General features: G+C 36.8%; 2 protein-coding genes across 2 annotated transcripts; one reads left to right on the top strand and one right to left on the bottom strand.

Annotated features, from left to right (window-relative positions):
- Nucleotides 1-103: 103 nt before the first annotated feature.
- Nucleotides 104-7,596, bottom strand: dclre1a (DNA cross-link repair 1A (PSO2 homolog, S. cerevisiae)). The gene is made up of 9 exons (XM_020918221.2): nt 6,651-7,596; nt 4,888-6,204; nt 4,535-4,668; nt 3,734-3,852; nt 3,475-3,618; nt 3,161-3,306; nt 2,368-2,522; nt 1,943-2,084; nt 104-697 (listed from the first exon to the last, which is right to left on the bottom strand). Exons 1-9 carry the CDS (start codon nt 7,081-7,083, stop codon nt 528-530), a joined length of 2,760 nt encoding a protein of 919 aa, XP_020773880.1. The 5' UTR covers nt 7,084-7,596; the 3' UTR covers nt 104-527.
- Nucleotides 7,557-21,191, top strand: nhlrc2 (NHL repeat containing 2). Its single transcript, XM_020918283.2, has 12 exons — nt 7,557-7,749; nt 8,541-8,693; nt 10,617-10,666; nt 11,118-11,520; nt 12,471-12,592; nt 12,826-12,955; nt 14,432-14,525; nt 14,619-14,850; nt 15,288-15,410; nt 15,855-16,064; nt 16,596-16,809; nt 19,302-21,191. Exons 1-12 carry the CDS (start codon nt 7,587-7,589, stop codon nt 19,568-19,570), a joined length of 2,163 nt encoding a protein of 720 aa, XP_020773942.2. The 5' UTR covers nt 7,557-7,586; the 3' UTR covers nt 19,571-21,191.
- The last annotated feature ends 5,402 nt before the right edge of the window (nt 21,192-26,593 follow it).

The raw sequence follows: 26,593 nt of genomic DNA, 5'->3' as shown, positions 1-26,593 counted from the left end.
AAAGTATGTGTAATTGAGAATAAGAATTTCTTGTTGTGGGTCTGGTACATAATACAAGCCTTTGAACAGGTAATTGTGAAAAATGCTGCTTACAATACACATATGTTGAATATTAAAACATTTATTTTCTTCAGCAATAAAAGTTATTATGAAAACAGACCATTTTACAGTTGTAAACAGAAATGTGGAATACATTCTAATTTCAGAATATCTGAAATGAATGCTGATGAATATATTATGCAAGTACCATAAAACAATAAAAGTGAATAGTAATACACATTATTGTACTATTACTTCTCACGATATGATGTTTCAACTCAACTTTATGAGTTTCAGGCATAAGTATTCCTTCCTGTTTCGGAGAATTTGGCATGACAATGGTCCTCCATGGTTATAGCAACCACGCGCTTGAAATCGAAATATATCTTTAGAATGGGGAAAGGTCTTCACAAAATCCTTAAAATTAGGAAGGAATCATTCGCCTGAAACTCCTGAATACAGTTTATTAAGAAGTATAAAAGTGTTTATCAGAGTTTAGCCATTCCCGATTCCCCCATCCATTCACTGAAACACCTCTCCATGGCCTTCCTGGTCTCCCAGCGCCCATTGTTCACTGTGGGAATGATCTTTAATGGCCTCAACCACTGCACGAAGCGCTTCAACTCCAGAAAACTGCTGTGCTCACTATATGGGATCCCTGTTCAGACAAATACACATTTAGTAGCAATCAGTAAGCAATTTGATGTTTTTACAGTTGCATGATTATTAAATTCATAGTATGTAGTCAAGAAATTTGGTCAAGAAACAGCCTTATCTTAATTTCAGTCTTTGTTGTTGCTGCAAAATTACAGACAGAGAAAGACAACTGCAACATATGGCTTGAATTTACAATGATAAAGTAAAAAGGAGTGAATACCCAGAGGCATGTTCACATTAGAAAATGATATGCTTGTACACGCATGACCAACGCAGATAATGTTTATGACCAGATGGCTGCTGATGGAACGCCACTTTTCTGCTAATTTAACAGAAGGGCTCTAAGGACAGTCTCATTTCATCTTAAAGTTAAATACATTGTGTGTCCTAAAGGGGCTGCTATAGACCCTTTAAAAATTTTAATAAAAACATTCTAAATTCTGAAATGTAGGCAAAAATGAAGTTGAACATAATGCGATTTCAATGGGAAAACGGGGATTAACCTCAGAATATCACAAATATGAAAAATCCAGGAGAATTTGACAAACGAAAACCACTCAGATACATGTGAGTGATATCAGAGCCCACTTAAAAAAAAAACATTTACAATTGTGTTTTAAGCTATTTGTTAATTTTAGAAGACATTTGAATACATAAATAGAAAAAATTTTGGTTTTACTGAACAAATCCTTGCAGACATGTTGAGCCCACAATAGTTTGCCACTTCCTCTATAGATACATTATACTTTTCATAATAAATTATAATTTTTGTGAAGCTCAAATACAATTTTGAGGTTAGAAAATTGTATTTCTCCATATTTCTTAACAGCAAAGCAAATTAACTAATATTTGTACCTTGGAAATTCTAAATTGCAGGTTATTTTCATCACAATGTTGTGTATGTATGTAAAATCAATTAATCATTGAACATATACTCTGTCTGCTTCACTTTGCCTCCAGTTGCCTTCATTCCAGAATTTTATCATTATGATGACATAGGATTTTAAAAGGGTCTATGGGTTCAGATGTTTTCCCATTTCTTTGATGCAAAATCATGTCCATGTATAGAATTTAAGAACTGTGTATTTTGTTATTGTTCAGCGTTACTTCCCACTTGCATACATTTTTGATGCCCATTGGATCACCCCGCGAACAGTGCAGTTTTAGAGGTGCTCTGGCCCTGTTGATTTGTTTTTAAACATGTCTTTTTCAGGTTTTCTAATGTGAGAGAAGAACCGTAACTCACCATATATAGAGATGTTGCCGCTAATATGGGGTTTAATGTCCTCCACGGACTCCACCTGCTGGCTGAACGTCCATCCAGTGGGTTTGAAGGCCACCAGCTTGTCATATTTGGTTGAGAAGCGAGCTAAATGATCTTGCAGTTTCTATAAACACAGCAGCTGAATGAGTACAGTTTATATGTAACTTTCAGTTTTCAGAATGCTAATAATGTATTGTGGTTTACGTTTAAGAATTATTAATCATATTTGCAAGGTGTAGCTTTAGACCAGTGCCTGTTTTTATTCACAAGTGACCCTTCTGTGTCTATGGAAAGTTACAGGTACTATACTGTGGGACATTAGGTCATGAAGACAAGCAGGTGCAAGCAGTGCAGTGCAATACACATTTGATATGTATGAAGTTTTGCTTCATCCTCTGTTCGCCTACCTTGATGGACAGTTGCATCATAGGCAATACATGGACCTGAGCTGATTTCCAGTCTGTGGTTATTCTTCGTTTAACTTCCTCTGACTCCAGACAGCACATGGTGTTGAACTTGTCCCTTGAGAGGCATACTTTAGATCCCAGGACATCTGCAAGAGCTAAAAGCAACAAACACAATATTGTGAGAGTACAGTGCATATTATAGATCAACTGAAAAGCATTACCTTGAGCAGGAGCTTGAGTTTTATTCCATATCTAAATACCTGTTTTATTAACATTGGAAGACAGGACTAAAGGCTTGACAGACATTTCCAAGCTGATTTGGACTTTATTCATTTTGGTATTTTTGCACAATTATAAGGTCTGCCTCAAAGACTATAACTGACTTGTGCGGCTACCGCTTTCAAGCACACAGTTATAATATAATGTATAATTGCATTAGCCTTGATTTAGAGAAGTTAGGACCTTTCTTTCAGATTTATTCTCTGCACCATACCCCTGAATTATTGACAGATTCTTGTTCTTGCTCAACAGATTAAATGCATAAATTACCATGCCATTTTCACTAACACAATTAGCTATCCAAACATGCCACTTCTCATCGACTGCCTAATTATCGAGAAGACTGCTACATTTAATTTATTTTGGCTAAAATTAGTCACTGTCATAATAGCAAAGGCAACCCCTAAGGACCATCGCTGGCTGATCTAATTTTCCCCAGGTAATAGGATAAACTTGTAGCGTAATTATTAGTTTGGAAATATTATGCACAGATGTCGTGAATCGAAAAACTTACCCAGGAAGACCTTCTCCTTCCCCACAGAGTAAGAGCCACACACCACCAGGGTGCGTGGGTTAAGTGTCACCAACTCAAAGGCCCTGTTGGCTGCATAGTTAATGACCTCATGTTGTTTTGGGAAAGTGTACTCTGGGCTGCAATATCTGTTGAAATAAATATGAAAATTTAGGTTAAAAACACTATGATTACTCTGTTGAGATACATTGAACAATATGATGAGATTGATTAATTAATTTGCTACTGTGATATATAATTTAAATACTTCTATAATAACAAATGTACAATAAACATGAAGTTAAGACATTACTAACGTTGTATCCAGGTAGAGTGTCTGGACCCTGCAGCTCAATAGCTCAGGGTAGGATTCCATTGATGAGTCGGCTCTGAAATCTCCAGTGTGAAGCACTGTCTGCCCATCAGGTAGAATGAAAAGCAGCATCGCAGCTCCTGGACAACTACACAAGAGGTACAGATGATTTCACAAATTAGTGACATGGGAAAAGAAGAATGTGATCACAGGTAGGATAAACTGAAAATATACTGGCAGCTGTATGAGGACAGAGAGCTTACTGGTTTGCGTCCAACATAATGACCTTGACTCCCTCCACAGTGACCTCTGTGTTCATTGGTAGTATGTGCACATACTGCTCTGGGACCCTCAGTTTGCTTTTCACCAGGTTCCCTGTTATCTGGAAAGAAAAGCATTAATGTTTAACTGTGTCATTGCCATCTTGTCATAGTTATCTATTAGAGCAGAAAGTCTATCTTTGTATGTGACACATATTGCTTGATGTGTCTGACCAAACTTTATCTGGGCTATGGCCTACCTAGCACCAAAGTCAATTTTCACTAACCTACCAAGCAGTGACCCAAATGTCCATTTTAAGTCTCAGAAGACAACTCTCTCTCTTCTTCAGGAACTTTGTTGACAAACCTATAAAATGTAGACCTGACCATCTATGAATGTATGTATATGAACCTACACTCAACATTACTGAAAACAAAGACATATGATGCACCATGACCAAATATAAACAATGTTAATTATTCCTGCCATGCATTTACATTTTCATTACTTGGAGCCACAGCAGTGAGGAGGAATTAATGAGCCGAACAGTTGGTATTTTGAATGACAGTTGGAAATGCATTTCTTCAAGGAAAAGAAAAGCTACGTTATCAAAAGACTATTATTATCAACGACAATACCCTAAGGCTTTGGTTGAAAATGAAATGGGTCAAAGCACAGTACCCCACTGAACATATATTTCCATTGTGGCATGCATTTATTAAAGTATTTATTAAGTGACCAGTGTTTCCCTCTTCTTTTGAGTAAGCTGTTGATACATTTCAGTAAAGAAAGTCATGACTTACTTTATTACAGTAGATGGGAAGTGTTGAGTTTTTATTTAGTCCGTCGTAATGGTCCGAGTGGAAATGTGTTAGGAAATAGGTGGTGATCCCCTCTACGGGCCCGTACCGGAAGGCGTCTACAACAAACTTTGTTCCTAGGTAAAAGAAATATAAATACAAAAACTGCATTTTTACTACTACAATATTTCCGGATATTTTCTTTCCACTAGTAGTTTGATATAGACTTGCACGCTAATATTTCAAGCACACTTACATAACAGTGATGGCCTAAGTGTCTTGAAGATGACTGAATGAATTTAGACTTGATTTGTCATATATAACTTTCATCAACTTTAAAATGGCATCTTTCTTACCGGGAATCTTCTTATAAAATGGACAACGTGGGTAATTTCCATCCCCTGCTGCTGCATTGGTCCTCCTTCTCCACCCTTTGGTCCCAGCTCTTTTAGCTTCTCCTCCAGTGCTACTTTCTACTGTAGCCACTGTGCTTTGTGAACTCCCTGCGGATGTTGTGGCCTGACTCATCTTTTGCCTGGTTTTCTTTTGTGGTTTTGCTCCTTTCTTCTCCTCTTCAGTTAAGAAGGGTTGTGGTTCTTGAGCTGGATGTCTTGTCTCTTTGTCCTTGAGTGGTTTAAGTCCAAAAAACACTCCAATATCAGTTTGTTTTAAGATGGCAGGTTGAGCTTGTTTGCTTTGGGTCTTCTGTACTGTAATTTTTTCAGATAAAGGCATTTCTGAATTTGTCTTAGCTGACTGAATACTAACGCCTTCACAAAATGGCTTTTCTGTGTTTAAAATGGTGTCCCTCAAACGCTCCAGGACAATACTCTGTGGTGACTGAATGCTGTTTTCACTAGAGCCAACACTGGTGGATGATCCGGGCTTTTCCTTTTCACATTTGTAAGTTGCATTGTTTAGAGTCTCCTGATTGGTTTGCTGTAATGAGGTAACTGAAAACACCTGGGTGTTAAATGAAGAAGATACTGTTGCCTCCTCTTTATCCAAACTGTCCAGTAATTCAGCAAATAAATCATCATCTTCGCTATCATTAAGTGGTACAAAAGAGTCTTCATTCTCTTTACCACCTGGGTCACTATCAAAAAGTGTTTTTCTAGGACCAGCCTGATTAGTTTCAACCTCTGCTGGGAGCTCGGAAAGAGGGGAGTAGGATATTGCATCATCACTTTCCAAAGGTGAAGGTGCACTTTTAAGAATAATAGTACAAGCTTGAATATCACTGACTTTTTTGACAGGTGTCTCTGCTTTACTTTCTTGGCCAGAGCTGACAGATTTTGGGACTTTAGGAGAGGACCAGCCTTTCTTTTTCTTTAAATCTTGAGGTGCAGGTGAGCGCAGTAGGAGGAGGCCATTGGGAATATTGGGTGATTTAGTTTGGTTATTATTAATAGGGGAAGAAGGCAAAGAGTGTATGGGGACATTGTCTTGTGAAGTCTTCAAAGCGGAACAATCCACTTGGTCCACATGATTATTTACAGGTCCACTGTGGTTGCCGTGTTTTGTAATTGCGGGTCCAATTAGATTAGTGTCTCTTGGGGTTGTCTGATGCAGAACCAGATCTTCACTGGCTCGACTTTGTGCAAGAAGAGTGTGGTTAAAGTTTCTATAGTGGTTTGGAAAGGTAGAGGAGCACAGGAGGCCTTCGGGGCACTCTGCAAATACATTTAGAAAAAAAAAAAGGTTAAAACAATGTATGTAGAGTAATAGTACTTAATTAATCATAAACATAATTACCGGTAATCATGGGCAAAGAACCATTAAATATGATGAAATAAACTAAGATCATTATATTATATTATTATACTATGAAGAATGTATTATTGTTTATAGTTTTTTCCTACATTGATAGTGATCTTGGCAATGTCAAAAGAAATTGCCCTTGGACATAAATAAAATGTGCTAAACAACATAAAATATATAAAAATCTGTGAGATCTGATTTCTAAGTTCCAAATACAGCCCAGACACTGACAAAGCATATAGCTGTCAGCTAATTTGCAGGCTGGTTTCAGTATAGAGCTACCACAAATACCACCAATTATAAAGTAGTTAACATTGTGTAAATATTCTCCGATTTGCAAATTATAAATGATATTTACCTTTACATGACTTCCTGCAGAAGTCAAGACAGTCAACAACATGCCATCTCTGAGACTGCACCACCAGAATGGAAAATGGCATCTGACACACAGGACAGTAGTCTCCAGCTGATTCCTCCTCGCCATTGTTATTGCCATTGTAAACAGTTTCATTACTTGAAATATTTAACTGTGCATTCGATGTATCTAAAAAGTCGTTTTCTCCTTTTATTAAAACAGGCACTGGTTCAGATTTTACGCTTGATTTTGCAATAAAGTTGGTCTTATTTATAGGAGATAGAGCAGAGGAAGAAGTGTGTCCCTGGTTTGCTCCTCTGGTTGTGCATCTTCTCTTGGACACCGTTTTGGGGACAAGAAGTGATTCTTGTTTCTTCTTTTTCTTAAGTGGTTTGTAATCCCAAATGTCATTTTCAAAGTCGTCGTTCGTTGACATTTGGTCCCGAGTTACTCAACGATTTTTCCCAAACCCTTGTTACAACACAGGACTTCACCTCTAATAACATTCCTGTTGTAGATATCCTAAAAATTCCTTACAGTTAAGTCGATGGGCAAATGCATTTTCCACACGAGAGCTTCCGATATCCACGCGATCATGATAAACATTCAGTTAAAAAGGATAAAATCCAAATTAATCTTTTTCCACATGTTAGCATTGTTGATAGCATTAGCATTTGCCGCCACTGAGATATAAATGGCGTTAATATAGCTACCGATATAAAGGAACACTTTCAACAAATCTTACATTGTTATTACGTATATTTACAAACTATATCAGGGAACACATGTATTGATTAAATAATAATATGCATAATGAATAAAATATGCTTTCAACTTAACAACTACATTCGATCTTTCTTTTCTTCTTTGTTGGATTTCGTGACGAAAGTGCTTTTGTGCATAGTATTGCACTTACGCTACTCCCTGCTAGTTGTAATCATGGCTTCCCAGTGCAGCCTCTCTACTTTATTTCCTATCCAAAGTCAGCTGGATTATGCTTTAGATGACGCTACAACAGAGCAAGAAAAAGAAAATCTTGTTTACGAGTATTTGAAAAAGGTAGACAAACGAGAGGACCTAAAAATTCCCGATTTCCAGCCAGGTAAGGCTAGTGTACAGTTCTCGACTTGAGTGTAGCTCTTCACATAGCTGTGCTGTGGAGTTACACGCCCAGTCCCCTGTCATGTACAGAGAAGTCTCTGGGCTCTGACACTTCAGCACTTGTAACTAGAAGAACTGATTGTATTTGAACAAACGTAACTAATGGCCAGTATGTGGTTTGGTGACAAATTGAAACCTTTCTAAGGAGCCCTACCAAAGATTAACACAAGTTATACTACGTTATGCATTATATTAAAACAGACTTCAAAGCATACATTATGTACTATTTTATCACAGTGTATAATGTTAAACGCGTGGGTGAAACACACGATTTATTGAAGCAAATGTAAAAATAAGGGTATTTTCTTGTGCCGTGTTTATTGTATTATTGCAATGGTTAATTAGATCAAATTGCATAAAATGTGTGTGTCATCGTCTACAACCAGACTGTTTACATTTAGTTCTTACATTTAGTCTTTTGTTTACACTGCATTTGCTTGACACAGAAATGTTGCTCTTTTGTAACATATTGGCAATATACTATTTCACCAGCAGATGGGGATCAGCAGTAGCCTGTATGAACACTAAATATAGTAGAATCTGTTAAAAATCTGTTAAATTATTAGAGTAATTTTCAATTTTAAACAACCTTCATTGATTTCTTTGTTCCCAATGGCAGTCATATGATTTCCCTTCAAGCCAAGAATAGTAAAGTTGTTTCTATGTTTCAATGATATTATCACTGTTTTATTATATAGTTAATACAAGTAATTTTACACTTTCATGTGCCAGGTTTGGAGTGGCTGAATACAGAGGGTCCTCTGTCTGTGAACAAGGAGCTTTCTGGTAAAGTTGTGGTGTTAGACTTCTTCACTTATTGTTGCATAAACTGTATGCACATCCTGCCGGACCTGCACCAGTTGGAGAAAAGACACTCTGTGGAAGGTATGCACACACTAGCTTACATGTAAGTGTCTCAGTAATAACATATTTAGGTTTTTTGAATATATTTGAAGTTGTTCTTGAAAATAGACAATTGATAAAAATTAAAATTTAATAATTTTTTTAAGTAGAAAGTAGAAATACAAACCTTCAAATCTTTTTTAATGCCATCTCAGCATAAAGTTGACCTCTAGTTGGTAGGCATGTTGCGTCATAGGAAGTTGGCTACTGTTCATCATTCATATCTTAGTTGTGAGAGACGGGCACTCAAAATAATTCCTACATTATCACTGATGAGGATTTGTGTACAGTCTGTCCCTTTTATAGGCCCTGCTGTTAGCTGAGTTTAGGACCCCTCACTCTTGTGATGCATAGTTCAGTAACATCCGCTTGGCGCCTTTGGGGCTTAATGCATGAGTTTAAGGGGCCATAGACAGACAGCATACATCCACAGTTTATCACAACACTGGGCTTATCTTTGGCAGTGCAGTGGGTACATTCTGTTGCTGCTCTGGTCAGTGAGGTGTGGGAGCTGCCCTGTTCAGTCACTCCCACAGTCCACCCATCAGCACCACAATCTGCCCTGTGCCTGGCATCAGTAACAAGTGACGAAATGTAATACAGAGCATGATAAATATGAAAGCAAAACTAATTTATGTGTGTAAAGAAAATTCGACAGTTGTTTTGTTCTGGGTGGGTGTATCTCCCTTTGTTGTATATGTAATAATAACTCAAAGCATTACAGCACATCTTTTAAATCATATGAGAGCTATGCAAAAAATTGAACTCTTATCTGAACAACACAAAGATACAAGAAAATTACACTAAGACTATAATTTATATGACAGTACATTATTATTATTGTTATTAGGAGAAGTGATAGTAATATTATCATGTCAAAATGGTGACTATAATCTCCTTTGTCTTGTATTATCTTTTGTATTAACTATTACTAGCACTTGGTATATAATAATATTGCATGTTTTATGTAGCACTTCTCTGGACACTCAAAGATGCTTTACAGAGCATTATTCATTCACTCCACACTCGGTGCTGGTAAGCTACTATCACACACACAGCCACCCTGGGGCAGACTGACAGAAGTGACACTGCCAATCTGCGCCATTGGCCCCTCTGCCCACCAACATCACTCATGCCTATGGAGTGCCTTGCCTATGGACACAACAACAGTTTTGTGACTGGCACCCCACTGTGGCACCTGATTTTCCCAGCGGTCTTCCCTCTAAGTACTAACCAGGCCCAGTGTTGCTTAGCTTCTGAGATCTGACGGGATCAGATGACAAGCTGGTATGGTCACATGTTATATGTCCAAACTATGTTGAATTGAAGAATTTGTCCACATCTTAAGTGTCACTATGAAAGCATATGGAAATGTTTGCATCCAGCTAGCACTTTTAAGCCATTTTGAGGTTATGTAACTTTAAATCATCCAAAACTTTTTCCATGCTTGAAAATGATCAATTCCACTCACCTTTTGCACAATCAAGTCTGTGCTCTGTTTTTTTTTTTTTTTTTAAAGAGTGGCAAAATAATTACATATTATTGCGTCAGAGTGTTCAACATTTCCTAGAAGATGCTTTTATTTTTTAATGTTTGCTGAAGAGTCACTGACTGTGTGAACTGTGCCCCTGGAGGTTTGGCCTAATATCACGTCTGCTCTACTTTTTCTCATGGTTTTGGAGGAGACACGCATACTCAAATGTTTACTTGTACCCAAATCAAGCTTATATAACCTGACGATACATGTAGTATTAAGAAAAAAACAGTTTTTAACATAAGCACATTTAAATAATTTGTCAAATTAAACTACAACAGGGTTTTAAAAGACATAGAAATGTTTTGTTAATTGCCAATTTGTATAATAGACTACACTTTGAAGACTTGTATTCTATTTTTCTTGTTTAGATGGATTGGTCATTGTTGGAGTGCACTCTGCTAAATTCCCAAATGAGAAGGTAATTAATTGAATTTTAGCAAAGAGCATTGTTAATTTGCCAATACCAACAATGCATAACATTATCACTAATATGAACTGATAATTGGGTCTGTCACATTTCTAACACATAATTCCACAAATGATAAATTAACAATATAATTTTCTGAAGTGAATTGCTTATGTGCTAGTGATGCTATAACAACAAAAGACATCAAGATATCTCCTATAAACAGAAAGTTCAAACCTATGAGTGGCATCTTAAAATCTTCATCAATTTAACCCTTAGGGTAACTGAAACTTCTATAATGTGTGATGACATGATCTCTACATTTATAATATATTGTGACAGGTCTTATAATCATAATGTTTGCTCTCATCCATGTACAGTATTATAACTAACATCAGAATTGATCTTTTTTATGCAAGCTAATGTGCATTTCCTACCTGTTTTCTTTTGTTTTTTCTTGTAGGTTTTGGACAACATTCGCAGTGCTGTCCTCCGCTATGACATATGCCACCCAGTGGTGAACGATGGCGATGCACAGCTCTGGCATGAGCTGGAGGTGTCCTGCTGGCCCACTCTTGTCCTGTTGGGTCCAAAGGGGAACCTGCTCTTCTCTCTGGTGGGCGAGGGCCACAGAGACAGGCTAACGCTCTTCACAGAGATGTCCATGCGTTTCTATGGAGAACAGGGTCATCTGAAGTCTCATGCGGTCGGAATGAAGCTGTTAAAAGACTCTCTGCCACCCACGATTCTCTCCTTCCCCGGAAAAGTCGCGGTGGACAACAGCAAGAGGCTGGTCATAGCAGATACTGGACATCACCGAATTGTGGTGGTCTCTCCAACAGGGCAGCTATTACATGTTATTGGAGGTAATGAGAAAATGGGTTTGTCAATAATCTCACCAGAGATAATGACCTTGAATAGGTTTTATCTAGGTTTTCTTTCAATGTGGCACCAGTTAAGGGATCATTTAAGCCATGAGAAATATGCCCTTAATTTTGATGATCTAAAAGGCATAACTAGGTACAAGAATTTAAACTGGTAAGCAGTAATTTGGGTTCTGGTAAATTGGGGGAAAAACATCAAAATAAAATAATGGAGCTAGACTTCAAGTGACTTTTTGGTGGACCATTATCAGATTGAGATTATCTTGAGGAGTTACTGAACACAGTCCAGTCCATTTTATTATTGTGCAGGTGCCCTAGTATAACCTTGACATGCACGTCATGTATGTGACGTCCAGACTCTGGAGAAACAGAGGAAGTGGGCATGTTGTTGAATGTTTTTCATGACCTTTATATTTGAGACTGGGGCTTTGAGAGGAGCATGCAGAGCAGAAACCCAATAGTCCATGACTTGTTTGTTGTTTTTCATTATTTGTGAGACTTGCACCTTTGTCCACAAACATGCTGCTAGAAAATGAGTGCTAAACTAAATCCTCTCAATCCCTCCTAAATCCACACTTCACCATTTTATTCAATAATGAATAAAAAAAGATAATGAACATCTCCACAGGCACTATCCTAATAAAAATAAGTAATATTCTAATAAAAAAACATATACAACTGATATTGTTTGTATTGTTTGGGTAGTCAGTCATAGCACTGTCCCAGGTCGGCGCAGAGGCTGGCCACAGCATAAGACTCTACACGTCATAAATGCCACCAGCTCCACTGTGTTGTCTCAAATACTGTGCTATACCATGGACCATGTTTATAAAACCAAATATCAATCAAATGTGATTTGTCTAAAATATATAGTGACATATTGTTTGTTTATATTTTCTTTTATATTTTTCTTTTATTTTGTATTATTTCAGGACCTAAAAGTGGCAGACAAGACGGTTCCTTTTTAGAAGCATCATTTAACTCTCCTCAGGGTGTAGCAATTAAAGGAGACACTGTTTATGTAGCAGACACCGAAAATCACCTCATCAGAAAGGTACACAACAACATGAATGTTATTGTCATATGTTGTGTCAAATAATGCTAGCTCTAAATTAAGCTGGGCTTTCACGCTTGTTTTGCTTTGGTTAGCTGTGTTGTAAACCTGGTTTGGTCCCGTTTCCAGTCCTAGTTGAGTCCTTGCCTAGTCCTGTTTCTCTAGTCCCGGCTTTGGTGTGGTGTGTGTACAATTGTAAACATAACATACTTTTCTTTAAATGTTTTACATAGATTGACCTGTTGCACAAGAAAGTCTCTACTTTAGCTGGAGTTGGAGTCCAGGGTACAGACAAAGAGGGTGGAGCCATGGGACCAGAACAGCCAATCAGCTCTCCCTGGGATGTGGCTGTAGGTACAGCTGGTAAGTTTTAAACTCAATGTTCAAATATATGTTAGGGAACATTATGTTTTGGTACTTCTGACGTGGTCAAAATATTTGTATAAATGGGTTGTGTAGGTTCAGAAAATGTTACTGCATTTACATTAAGAAGCCATGGATGTCTCATTAATTTATTTTTGCTGCTTCCAAATGTCTCTGGGAAGTGATAGCAGTGTGATAATCTTGGTAATCTCCACTGCCTTTATTACTTCCCCTGAGCAATGGTCATATCGCAATTATTCATATTTGATATCACATTTATTATAAAGCCACAGTCAAGGCAATGAAATAATCTCTGTGTTTTGCTTTTGCAAAGTTTTATTGTATACATTTTTGAAGATGATTTGAATTGTCATTTAGTGTGGCAACAAGGCACTGAGTTTATGTCAAGAAGATATTTTATATGATATTTTCAGTTTGAAAATTATTTGCAAAAAATGTAAGGTCTGTACTAACCAGAGGAACTTTCATTGAGTTTGACGCTACAGTATTCTTTTATTTTTGATAATATCTAATTCTATCTATAGCACTGTAATGGCACTGACTGATTCCTTTTAAGAAATCTGAAAAAATGAAACTTTCTTATTTCTTATAATCAGTATTTTAGCAATATATATAAAAATAATAATAACTTCAGCAAACAAACTGTAATTTTTTTTTTTCTGTATAATATTGGTGACCCTTAGCGTACTACAACCTGCTGCCACAACCTAATAACAGAGCCCATGATTGTATCTCAAGCCTTTTAAATCCCTCTAATATCATTATTCCAAACAGTCATTGCATATTCATGCTGTGTTCAGTATGGATGATGCATAATTAATTGAGAGGCCCCTACACCTTTGAATAGAGCTGCTGTTACACTGATGCTACTCGTCAGGTGCTGCTATTATCAAACATGGCCAAATGCTGAGCTCTGCACTGCATTAAAAATACAATTGAACTCTGTGTGAGGGTTGTGTGTCTGTCAGAATGAGACCTGCCTGTTGGATGAGAGCTTTATACTGGTCGATTGCCAGTGCCAAATTTGTAACCACGCACAGTTGCAATGACCAATATTTAAATGTATGTGTTTATTTTTAGCAGGTGGCAGTGCGACTAGTGTTCTTGTAGATTTTATACTCTGTTCTTTCTGATTTTCTATCAAAACTGCCCCTATGGTAAACTTAAAGGTGCACTTTGTAACATTTCTAGTGGAATTTCTGCCACCTTCTTGTCTCCATGGAGATATTTTTGCTTGGCCAAGAACAATATTCCACAGCATGGCTGTAAGAAAGCATTTTTTTAATGTATTTCTGAGCCAAGAAAATACACACCTGCAATTAAATACATTTAAGATAAAGCTTAATGCCATACTGTGGAACATTCCAGGCAAACTAGTGACACATCCATCGAGGTGATGGACCCACCAGAAAAGTTGTATAGTGCACCTTTAACTGTCTATATTTGTCTATTTAGGTGGTGAAGAAGACAATGTTCTGTGGATTGCTATGGCGGGCACACATCAGATATGGGCTCTGTTTCTGTCAGATGGCAAACTCCCCAAAGGAAGGTAGTACCAATTTGAACACCATATTTGAATAATTTGCAACCAGTGATTCATTTGTTATATTATGTATCGGTATGTTGTTTTTTTACTAAATAGTGACTCAAAAGCTGGGACATGTGTGCGATGGGCTGGCAGTGGCAGTGAAGAGAATCGTAACAACGCATACCCACATAAGGCAGGCTTTGCCCAGCCTTCTGGCCTGGCCCCTGCCCCTCACGACCCCTGGAACTGTCTGTTTGTGGCAGACAGTGAGAGTAGCTCCGTCCGAACTGTAGCCCTGAAGGACGGAGCAGTAAAGTCACTGGTTGGTGCAGAGAGAGACCCACTGGTACCATGTCTTCTTTGCTACTTGTGTACACATTTATTTTATACAGTGTTGCATATTAGGCAGTGTTTTGAATATCTACTACTATTTATAGTAATACATTGTAAGAATATAACACTAGTATTAACAAATTGCAATTTCTTAACTACAGTTTTTCCACCTCTGCTTGTATATGACATTGATGATTCAGCTAAATAACATTAATGATCAAGCTAAATATGTTTCATTATTGATCAGCCATTCTACTTAAGTTAAATGTCTATTTCTCATTATGAATGTTTTTTATGTAAGTTTGCAATACCTCAAAACAAAAGTATTATTGAATTTATATCTGTGAAACCAAAAATCTTTCTACTTTGTTTATACACCATTGTGCCGCCAAACATTAGTACAGCTTTAACCTGGCTCATGTTTTACTACTTTTATCTGTTTTGGTGCAGAACTTGTTTGCTTTTGGCGATGTTGACGGTAAAGGGGTTGACGCCAAACTGCAGCACCCTCTTGGCCTTTCATGGTCCTCTGAACAAAACCTGCTTTATGTGGCTGATTCCTACAATCACAAGGTAGCAACAACTCTGTGTCACAAGATTATTATGTGAGCACAACTGTCTCCAATATTTTAACACATTAAAGGTGCACTGTGTAACTTCTCCAGGCAACCACTTGATTATTTCAGTGGAGATATTAATGCTTTGAATGGGGGGTTCCACTGTATTATCTGTCTTACATTTATTCAATTACAATTATTTCGATTAACTTTGAAATGCATGTAGTCTTACTTTGAGCAGGGTATATTCGCCTCTCTAAAGAGCTGACCTGTAACTTGGCCTGGTGGCGTAAGATACAGTACTTGTGTCCATGGATATAGATAAGTGCAGTGCCATATTGTGGAACATTCCAACCAAAGCAATACCATCTCCATGGAGAAAACGATAATGTGGATCTACCATTGGAAGAGTTACATAGTGCACCTTTTAATTTTTTTTGTTTTACTTATGTGTTTGCAGATTAAGGTGGTGGACCCAAAGACAAAGCAGTGCATTACATTAGCAGGCACAGGAGAGGCTGGAGACAAAGTGGGGCCAGAGTTTAACCAGTCCAGCTTTAATGAACCAGGAGGTCTCTGTGTGGCAGATGGAGGCAAGACTCTATATGTGGCTGATACAAACAACCACCAAATCAAAGTCTTGGACCTGGACTCAAAGACTGTCTCTCTGGTAAGTACTGGAACCAAGTTTTACCAGTTATTACAGCCATTTTGTGGGTTATGCTTGCTAACTGGAGCACATCCCAGAACATTTATTTTGACATTGATCAACAGATATTCACTGAATTTACTGATAAATTAATATTTATTCAAATGTATCATGATTTATTAATTTTAGTCTTCTTAGCAATGATGGTTCTATGTACATTGTCATCTAAACTCTCCAAAATTCTTTTCCCACATATTTTCCGGTCATAGAGGGGGCATAGTGAGGTCATAGTTGGCTAAATGGGACAATATTTTGTGTTTTCCGCTGAGTAAACATCTAAAGTTAAGCCAAATTAATTTTTAAAATGACATGCTTTGGTCCTCAGGCTATTCAGTTGGATCAAAATCCTACACCATCATAAACTCAATAACAAACAATTGGGTGTGTGTTTGGTAATTACATGTGAAACTAGGGTCAATGGTGAAATCTAAAATCAAAAGCAGTCTTTGTTTCTTTTATTTAAAACACTCTAAACTGTAATTATTTTTGCAGTTTCCCATCTCCACCGACTGCACTGATGCCATACCCACCAGGTCGTCTGGTCCTGCCAAAGCCCCTACTCTACCCAAGTCTGCTGCCAAGAAGCACATGTCCGCGGTGGCAGTGAGCGCGGGCCAGACCCTCACCCTGTCCCTCACACTGTCCCTGCCAGAGGGAGCCCACCTCACCGATGGAGCCCCCAGCTGCTGGACCCTCTCCGCTGAAGGTAAGGCCAAGTTTAGCTTCAGTTTATTAAGGTCCTCCACGTAAACAAAGGCAACCTGAAGGAACAAGCACTGTTAGAATGATATTAAACACAGGGCATGCTCATGACATTTAATATTGACTAAATGCCATGTTCTAGCTGTAGGGAGAGCGAGGGGCAGAAATAAAAGTGTATACACAAAGGCTGAAAATGGCTGAATCGTTTTTACACTGTTATTAATTGTGATACTGTGAAACAATAGTGCTTAAGTGCAACGTAAGTTAAACTGACATTTACATTTCTAAGAAGCCTTTGTTATTCAAGATTTGATTGGACACTGCATAGTAATAATCATTTGTAACAGTTAACAGTGTGAATATGCCAGATTATAGCAAAGGTGCTAATAATTTACTATTTACATTACATTTAAAGTGCAGATGATCGGTTAAGACTATTAATTTCTCTGAAACATAGTTAACATGATTCGTTTTAGTAAATCTTAAATATAGTCACTTAATTGATGTAAAACTATTATAAATATCTACCACCAGTACAATTTTACCAAACCAAGTATTAAAAAATCTGTGATTTTTGGTAGGCGGGACATTTTGGAAAGCAAGTGAAGTGATTTTGTTGATGTGTTTGCAGCAAAAGGCAGGCAACTTGGACAACGGTCATATTATGATTGGTGGGCTAGACAAGTGGATCATAGGTTTTCCAAAACAATTTTTTGTCAAGTGTGATGTTGATTATGAAAAGTGGTATGACGAAGGGACAGAAGTGAAGAGCAGTCATGTGGGTCATGTGTGGAAAGAAGGCTGGCCCATTTTATCCAAGCAATGTGCTACTGTAGCTCATCATGCTGATGCTTCGTGCTCGTATTGGAAAAACTTACATTTATTTACTTTTGTCCTGGTTTTTCCCATCTGTACTTTCAAGGACTATGCATTTGTTCAAGGGCTGGTATGAGCCTCTCAACCCCACCTACTTTGCTGTATTTTAAGCTACATTTGGTCTGTCAAACCATAATGGATATGAATGATGCTCACTGCAGTGTCATGGCACAGCAAAGCGGCTTCCCAACAGCGGCCCACGTTGGCTGTGGGCTACAAGGGTACTGGGGTCATCTCTGTGTTCCCACTGTATTTATTGCTCAAATGTGATTTTTAAACACTGCTCTGACCTCCAAAAGAGATGGGAGTGAATATCTGTATTAGGTTCGGGAACAAAAGAAGTTTTATCATTGAAGCGACGCTATGTGCTGCTGCTCGTATCAGCAAGTTATTTTTGGATTTTTGATAAGGCAAGGCTCGGTTCACATAATTAGCCACCAGCCCATGTTATGTGATCCTCTGCGCTCCGATTATGCCCCTGTCTAGACTCTGATCGAAGCAAGGGGCAGGAATTTTAATGGAACAAGTAAGAAGTAAAGTGCTGATCATAAGAGTGTTTTTTGTTTTCTTTGTCATGGGTTTTGGGTAATCGCTGTCCCGGGACCTCTTGTTAAGAATAGGGTTCATTAATCACAACTGGCACAGACTGGAAGGATATTTTTTCTCACAGTCAAAGCTTCGCCCAGGCCATGTCTTCATTCACCTTTCAACATCCACATTTTTATTGATGTGAACTTGTATCTAAAAATACACCTCTCCTTTCAGAAAATTTGTGTCCTTGTCTGACTCACAGGGGGCTGTTGGATTATGGGTAATATATTTGAGAAGACCATTTCTTTATTGTGCTACAAATGTCCGACAAGAAAAACAAAATACTTTTGTCCAGCATTTATGATAACAAGGACACTGTGTCTGTGCACGCTGGATCATTGTTTTTATTTTGTGCTTTGTAGATTAGTTTTATTAAGTGGATTGCAAATATATACTTTTGATTTAATAATTCATTTAGAAAGTAAATATTCTCTCTCTCTGTACTCTCTATGGCTCTGTAACCCAAGAGCAATGAGCCAACTATGACAATCCACAATGTCGTAGTTGGCATAACAACCCTATACTCTACCTCTGCCCACAGGACTGTACTTCTGTTTTTTTCAAAAGATTTAGACTTCAGGTCATACACATTGGGTTATGGTGAAATGCCATGAGGTCTGTTAAACAGGGTGCCAACAGACCTGTTTTAAATCAATAATATTACGGTTTTCTATAAGCCAAATGTAAAATATTGATCTATATCATATTAGGGCTGGGCAGTATGACAAAAAAGACAAAAATGGCTTTTAGTATTGATTTAATAAATATAAACATGATAGACTATTAATCATTGCCATTGCCAACACAAAAAAACCTAAATAAAATACATTTCATCCTCCAACCTCTGAAGTCTGCTCCAAACCACATGACTGAAGACTGTAGACTTCTCAGATCAAAAGACCCAAGCATATAATTGGCAGAATTGATTCAAATTTGATTAATTGCTCAGCCCTAACATATGTTGTACTACAAACAACCACAAACAATCTCTTCTTTAAGCATATTAAATTTGCTTGCCTTTCTCTATAGGGAATGAGTGGCTTCTGGAGGGACAAACTGTGATGGGTGACATCTCGGATCTGTCCCGGTCTCTGCGTGTCTCTGTTAAACTCCCTGTCACCATGACGACCAAAGAGTCCAGTGACGGACCCAGCCTGAGCCTCAGTGTGTTTGTGTACTACTGCTTGGACTCTGGCAGTGCCTGTATGATGAAAGCTGCTTCGTTTACACAGCCACTCCACATCAGCACCATCCCTGGAGAGGAGGAGGTCACCGTGGCATTTGCACACACCTTATAGATTCACATAGTGTTGGTCCATTTGCGTTGTCATTTGATGGTTTGATAGAGTTGTGAGGGAAGACTGAAATTATTAACTGGTGTTTGAGGTGGGTGTGAGATAAATATTCTGTGGCATTTATACAGGTACAAACTGCAGAAATAAATGGGATATTGGTCAACATTTCAAAACTCTAACCATACATTATTTATTATTCATTGTAGATTACAATGAAAACATATCAGGTGAATTAAGATTAATTAATTTTGGTTTTAAAAAAAAACAAAAACTTTTTTTTGCTCCTGAAGTTGAACCTTTGATCAAGTATTTCAGTTGACAGTTAGAGATCATTGCAGCAAGCCTTACTTTTCATTTTATACTGTTCCAGTTTTTTTTAAATTTGGGTTTGTAAAAGGGAGTGGGTTTTTAAATAGATGACTGATATTTAAATATCTCCACATTTAATTATATACATTTTTGTATCTATTTATTGAACTGTATTCAGATTTTTTAAACACAATGTTTACTGCAACTCAAGAAAGCATTAATAGTATTTTATTAAACTGCACAAAATAAGTCTAAATGATGATGCCCATAATGGTATTTATTCAAAAAATATTCATTTCAATTGCTTGGAAAACTTGGGAAACATCACTGTCTAAGGTTCAGTTCAATCGGAAGTTGCTCAGAGCTAGCTGTGTAACTCAAAATCATCTCCATTTTATCAGGACTATGCATTAAGTATTAAATATAGAATATATACAATGATCAATGATCAAGAATAACATGACAACTTTGTGATTTGTTTTTGTCTAAAACTGTAGTTCAATGAAGGATCAAATTTATTTTCACAGTTGAAGTTGTATCTAAGTTATGGCTGAACTCTATAGCCTACAATTAACTACAATTGACATATAACGTGTTTCCATGTTTTCTTTGACATCTATAATTACAGCCTAGAGGCACACTTATTTGCTCCATTTGGGGGTGGTTATTTTACTGGTATTGATTGATACTGATTATTGATTATGTGTGCGGTGTAATTATTCATAGAATGGACCCTCTGTGGTTTTTCATGAAAAGTGCCTGATTTTTTTAGCATCTTTTGAATCGTTATTAAAGACTAACCACAAATTGATTATATGTTCTGAGTGAATACACTGACATTTCAGTTTCACACTTGCACAAGAGATGCTTTGTTGAACAAAGTTTATTTTGTTGGTTATTTTTTCTGTTATCATTTTCTTAACACAGCATGACTTTGCCCTTAAAAGTGCCTTTAGAGTGGTTAAAGATTAAAAATAATGTATTTCTTTAATTGTAATAATAATAATAATAATAATAATAATACATTTTATTTTTGCAAATCAACAGGTGGATGCAGATATATTTTAGGTGACCAGAAAAATAAAAAATATATATTTAACATTTTTTTTGTCAGCAGATTACATTGGCAAAAACTCATATACACTGAGGTATACTTAGCTATGGCCTGAAAAAAATTCTAATTTATTGGCTTTCGCTTGTACTAATATATATTTTCTTAATCCCATTTTCCTGTTAAGGTATTGTACTCCAACTCCTGACTCTATACAAATAAATAAAACAGTTTCAACTAAATAAATAAACAATTTAAAATGTGTTGTGTTGTGTTATTGCAAGTTTATTCAGTAACCTCCCATTACACTATTAGACTGTTGTGCATTAGAAACACATTGTATAGGGTTAAATGCAGTGGCACATCTGTAGCTGTCATCAAAGGCAATGCTAATGAGAGCGCTTCTTTACAGATTTATCATGGGACCAGATTATATAAAGGCTGACTTCAAATGACCCATATCACCTTTATGTTGCATTTAAAAAGGGATGTTTTGTTTAGTGTCCTGTGCATCTTCAGAAAATTGGCCTCCACTAATTGGGTCTTTAGACAATATGTTTTCTGGATGCTTGTTTGAATTTTGACAATGTCGTAATAGGAGATTCAGTAAGTTCAATTAGTGCTGTGTAGGGTAAATACAATCCTTATGCCTACTCTATGCCTAGATTCATGCATGTTTGAGTAGTGCTTTATTATTAGTCTGTCTACATCTTCAAAGCTCAAAATACTCTAGTCCACCTTGTAATGTAATGATGTGGTATTTAAGATAACAGCTACTTTTTACCTTTAGTATAGTAGAGAATGGCAATTCCAGGGCTGAAATTAATCAAATGATTAAGGCGTATTAAGTTTAAAAACAGTGGAGCACTTCTTGTATTACCACATGACATCACAAGGTCAGTCAGAGTTTTCTTCTGTTTGAGAGAAGAACTCAGCCTAAATATGCAGGGTTTGTGTGTTAAACATGTGTGTATAAAACAAAACACAACCCCAGATATGTTTGTAATGAGGAAACAACATTATAACATAGATCAGAAAATACCATAATATGGGCCCTTTAAGCTTAATTTTCAAAGACTGACCAGACGGACTTATGGACAACATAACATTAAATATTCTTTCTAAACTATGTATCGTTTTATATATAAAAATAAATAAATAAGTATGTTGGCTGGCTGTGCTGACTGATTTAAAGCCAGTGACAGTGATGTGCACAGCATGTGGGCATAAAATGATGATGCTTTATATAAATATATTTCACTATGTAAGACATGAAAACACATGAGTGAGAGATTACTGCTAATTGAGCTTGAACTTTGATGAGAGACTTTTACTGCCGCCTATAGCGTCTGTGTGCAAAATTATAAAAATAACAAAACTCAAAGGAATAAGGGTTACCAAACACATAATAATATTGTTGGATTAAATTACTGGTTAAGAATGAACTATGTAAGTTTTCTGGTAGAGGGTTTGCCACCTGCTTGTCGACATAAAGACGTTAGTGCTTTGCCTAGAGTGTGGCTTCTGTCGCCATGTAGCCGAGCAACTGACATCACCAAGTTACAGGTCAGATCTACGGAAAGGTAATTTCACTCTGAGTCAGAATGTTTTTAAAGATTTTTTTTGCAGCAAAAATAACTCATTGACAAAAAAGCAAATCATCCTCTAATGGTGGTGGACCAAAAAAATTGCTATTCCTCCTATTTTTCCCACTGCTTGATACCCTTTGAATATAAATAAATATTAATGAGGGGGTCATTCATATTAAAGGTATACTATATAATCTTTCAGGTAGAGAATCCTCCTCCTGGTTGTCTTCATGGAGATGTCATTTCTTTGCCTGGAAGTTTTTGCAGTAACACATTAAACAAAACTACAGTATCTCCATGGAGGCAAACAAGTGACATCAGCAGGCAAACTTACAAGTGATATCTGTGAAAAGGCAAGCCTGTATGTACTGTTCACACTACATACATTATTTTTGAACTGTCATTGAAAAATGCAAAACAGATTAGTTTAGTAGTAAATTGTTCTTCTCTGAAGTGATGTTTCTAAACCCCCTTCTTTAGCCATCTTTACTGTATAAAAACCAAATGCCACTAAGATTGCATACATTTGAAGTATACACAATTTACTAAACATTTACATAAGGAATTTAATCTGATTAATTTAGATTCAGATTAGACAATTAGAAAGAGAAGTGTAATTGAAAAAGACCAGTAACAGAGAGGATGAAGAGTCTATTGTTAGCAATAACTCCTCCTCCTTCTCCTCTCCGACCCTGATACCAGCACGGAGACAGCATCATTAACCCTTCGCTTTTGTTCTCCTGACAGGCCAGTCACACAAATTAACAGCATCCTACCACATCACACAAATAGCAAATGCTTACTCCAAACCCACAAGGAGTTTTTTGGTCACATAACACAATGCTATCCAAATTTGTATTTTGAAGAAGAGGAGTTGAGATGAGATATGAAAAATTGATGAGCAGGAGTGTTTTTCTGTTGTACCTCTTATGGTGGTCATATGAAGATGGGGTTGTCTCATAAAACAAAATGTTTGTACTTCCAAAAATGATAAATTATACTGTGAAGTATGCTGTTAAAATAATGATACATTCTTACGCTTGCCATAAATGGCTCAATCCTTTTTTCATACCCCTACAATCTTTCTTCCCCAAAATGAGTTATTCCTCTAGTTTTTCTACTGCATGATACTGCATGATATAGTTCTCAGAACTGAAGAAGCAAAAAACTTTTGTCCAGTTGACAGAATTGAATTTCTCCTTTGCCATAGTATCTACATGGAGGCAAACAGGTGACACCACCAAGTTACAGGTCATATCTGTGGAAAGGCAAGCCCATTCACAGTACATGTTTTTCAAGATATATGCCTGCCATAAAAACATGTGTAATTGAGTAATTGTAAGAAGTTTAATGCAATACTGTGGAACATTCTTGGCAAAGCAGTAACATCTCTGTAACCTCAAGCATAAAAGTTACATCATGTAAATGTGTGCTTTGGATTTCCTCACCTTTACCTTTACACAGACACTGGTGAGTCCACAGTCATCTCCCTGCAAAGTCTGTTATTCTGAGAAGTGTTCAAGGTTACTCCTATTAATCTCCTCTGCAGGCCAGCGGCTGCTTCTGACAAGGTGTGGCAGGATCACAAGCCCACTGACCTTGCTGGGCCAGTCCTCGGGAGGGTACTTTTTAATTATGGAGTATTTCTAATTTCTAGTTGGTATGATGTAGCAATGAGAAATTTTGTGTGTGCATTTGCATCAACATGCACCACAAATTATAGATAGATGGATAAATAGATACTTTATGGATCCCGAAGAAAATTCACAGTTCGGCACCACCAAGATAAAAAAAAAAGTTGTCAGTCCATCCTCTTTCATTCAGTTATAGGGATGTGTTGTACAGACAAATGGCATGTGGGACAAACAACAAATGTAAACACCAAAATGTGAACAATCCAAAAAGTTTTAAAAAGTTATTATTATATTTGGAATTTAAACTTTTCTTTCTATGTGGTACGGGCTCTGAATAAAATGTAACTACTAAAGAAAAGACTATGTTAAATATGTTTTCAGTGTTCGTAGTTTCTGAGTTGAAATAGATTTTTCTGTCTGAGCTTCAGGGTCTGAGTCAAGCTTCCATTGTAGCTGAACCAGTTTGTCCATTACTTTGACCTCCATTTTGAACAACAAATTTATCTTTGACCCCTGAAGGTTGTAACCTGAGACCAAAATGACGATGATAGTCTGAGCCTTTTCCTGTTATTGAGTGACGGAGTGTGTGCGGAGGTATAATAGTGTTGTCACAGTGCTACTAGTAAATTTCAGACTTTAATTCCATTCTAAGTAATAGACTTGATGGTTCAATACTAGAATATTTTAATAGAAAATAACATTCAGCACAAGACAATTATTTTCTATAAGGCCTGTAAGCATTGGGCTCCTCCAGTGTTGAACCATGACAGAGAAACACCTGTCTAGTCACTGAAAGTTACTAAGGCCCTTTAATACATCATTTGGTCTGATGTTATTTCTGATATATATTACAGAAACCATTCAGTAAAGTTTAAAGTTTGTCTAATTTCGGTGACCTTTTCAGTATTCATAGCGTTGATACAGATTTTAATATTAATTAGTCTCGGGGTTATGGATATCCTTTTTTATTGTTTTTTTCAATAGTAGATTTTCACTGGTCAAGGACGTTGCAAGAAGTTAGATCTGCAAAGGTATTATCAATCAAATAGAGGCATTGCTGCAATTTTATAAGTTAGAAGTAGCTATATTTCTTCAGCTAATCTGACTGGATAATGCTTTTAAATATTAATCAACTCATTCACTTCCTTTCCAATTCACTTACTCATCCTGATGCGATCATTTAAATGACTACATCAATCTTTTAAAACACAGCCAGTCTAACTTTCATTTGTTTTATTTTGGGTTCAAATGAGGAGGGTTTTTCATGGCTTCAACAAAGGACAACATATAAAATACACCACAGGCCTTGATGCGTGCAGGAGATAGACAGTTGGTGATTATGTCTATTCTTAAAAGGACAGGAATGGCAGTTAATTGAATTTAATTGTTCAAGATTTTTCACAATGAGCCTATCCTGCAAAAATATCTGCCCCTGAACTAAAAGAGGCTTGGAGTCTTTATTGTTATGGATCAATAAATAATTTTCTTGTTCAATTTCCGACATTGGTTCTTTACACGGACAAGAAGGGTTATGATCTACTGCAGCTATTTAATTATCCATAATCAAGCCAAAAATGGAAACACTTTTAATTAAAAAGGCTGAAAATTGGATATAAATTTATTTTTTTATTTGGCTTTAGTCCAAGGCGACTCTCATTGTCACTACTACCATAGATTTTCTTTTTTGTTATGCTTCTATGAGGGCAGTTGGCTGAGAGATCTTTGGACTTTTTCCCTGTTATGATATGTTGCCAAATCAGGACAAAAACAGTAAATGTAGACACATGGTTGACGTTTGGAGACATGACACAAGCTCTAAACCAGAATCTGGGACAAAATGTTCCAAAAATGTTTTAAATCACAAAATTAGTCCCTTAAATCTATTTCTGAACAAATCATGGCCGCAATGTCAATGACAATCTTTTTTTTTTCCATTGGCAATAAATTGTGGTCATATTTTGAAATTCCTGATGTGCAAGTGACAATGCTTGATGCCAAATCAGATGAAGGACAGCACAATTTTGTAATTTATATTTAATTACATGTCACTTACAAAGGTCAGATTCAGTCTGGGTTCTTTATCACAAAATCAGCATAGATTCAACAATGGATTCAACAATTCAACCACTGACCAACAATATTTATGTTTTTACTATAAATTCGTTCAAATATAAACATTTTTGGAGTGAACAACTACCTGAATAAAAACAGACAAATAAAAATAATTAGATGTATTTGTCATTTTGGACTCACATTTTATAGAAGAAATTCAAGTTGGTCATATACTGTTCTAAAAAGGAAGTGAGTATGGGCGCATTTCTGGCTCCATCAACTCTGGCTCCAATTTACTTTTCATAAAAAAAGGTCTCTCCTCTCTCTGAAACTGCTGCTGTGAGCCTTATCATTTTGGCCTTAAAATGTTTGTATTAGCCAGCTCTGCATG

Source organism: Boleophthalmus pectinirostris, unplaced genomic scaffold, assembly GCF_026225935.1.
Source record: "Boleophthalmus pectinirostris isolate CB_2022bp ecotype Guang Dong unplaced genomic scaffold, ASM2622593v1 HiC_scaffold_14, whole genome shotgun sequence".
Lineage (NCBI taxonomy): Eukaryota > Metazoa > Chordata > Actinopteri > Gobiiformes > Gobiidae > Boleophthalmus > Boleophthalmus pectinirostris.
This window is presented reverse-complemented; position numbering and strand designations above follow the sequence as displayed.

Excerpts from the sequence above, each read along its gene's own strand:
- nhlrc2 (XM_020918283.2), top strand. The coding sequence starts at position 7,587 with ATGGCTTCCCAGTGCAGCCTCTCTACTTTATTTCCTATCCAAAGTCAG. Across the intron at positions 12,956-14,431 it reads TGTGGCTGTAGGTACAGCTG|GTGGTGAAGAAGACAATGTT; the intron begins GTAAGTTTTAAA and ends TTGTCTATTTAG. Across the intron at positions 16,810-19,301 it reads CTGGACCCTCTCCGCTGAAG|GGAATGAGTGGCTTCTGGAG; the intron begins GTAAGGCCAAGT and ends CTTTCTCTATAG.
- dclre1a (XM_020918221.2), bottom strand. The coding sequence starts at position 7,083 with ATGTCAACGAACGACGACTTTGAAAATGACATTTGGGATTACAAACCA. Across the intron at positions 3,619-3,733 it reads ATTATGTTGGACGCAAACCA|TTGTCCAGGAGCTGCGATGC; the intron begins GTAAGCTCTCTG and ends CCTCTTGTGTAG. Across the intron at positions 2,085-2,367 it reads TGATGCAACTGTCCATCAAG|AAACTGCAAGATCATTTAGC; the intron begins GTAGGCGAACAG and ends CTGTGTTTATAG.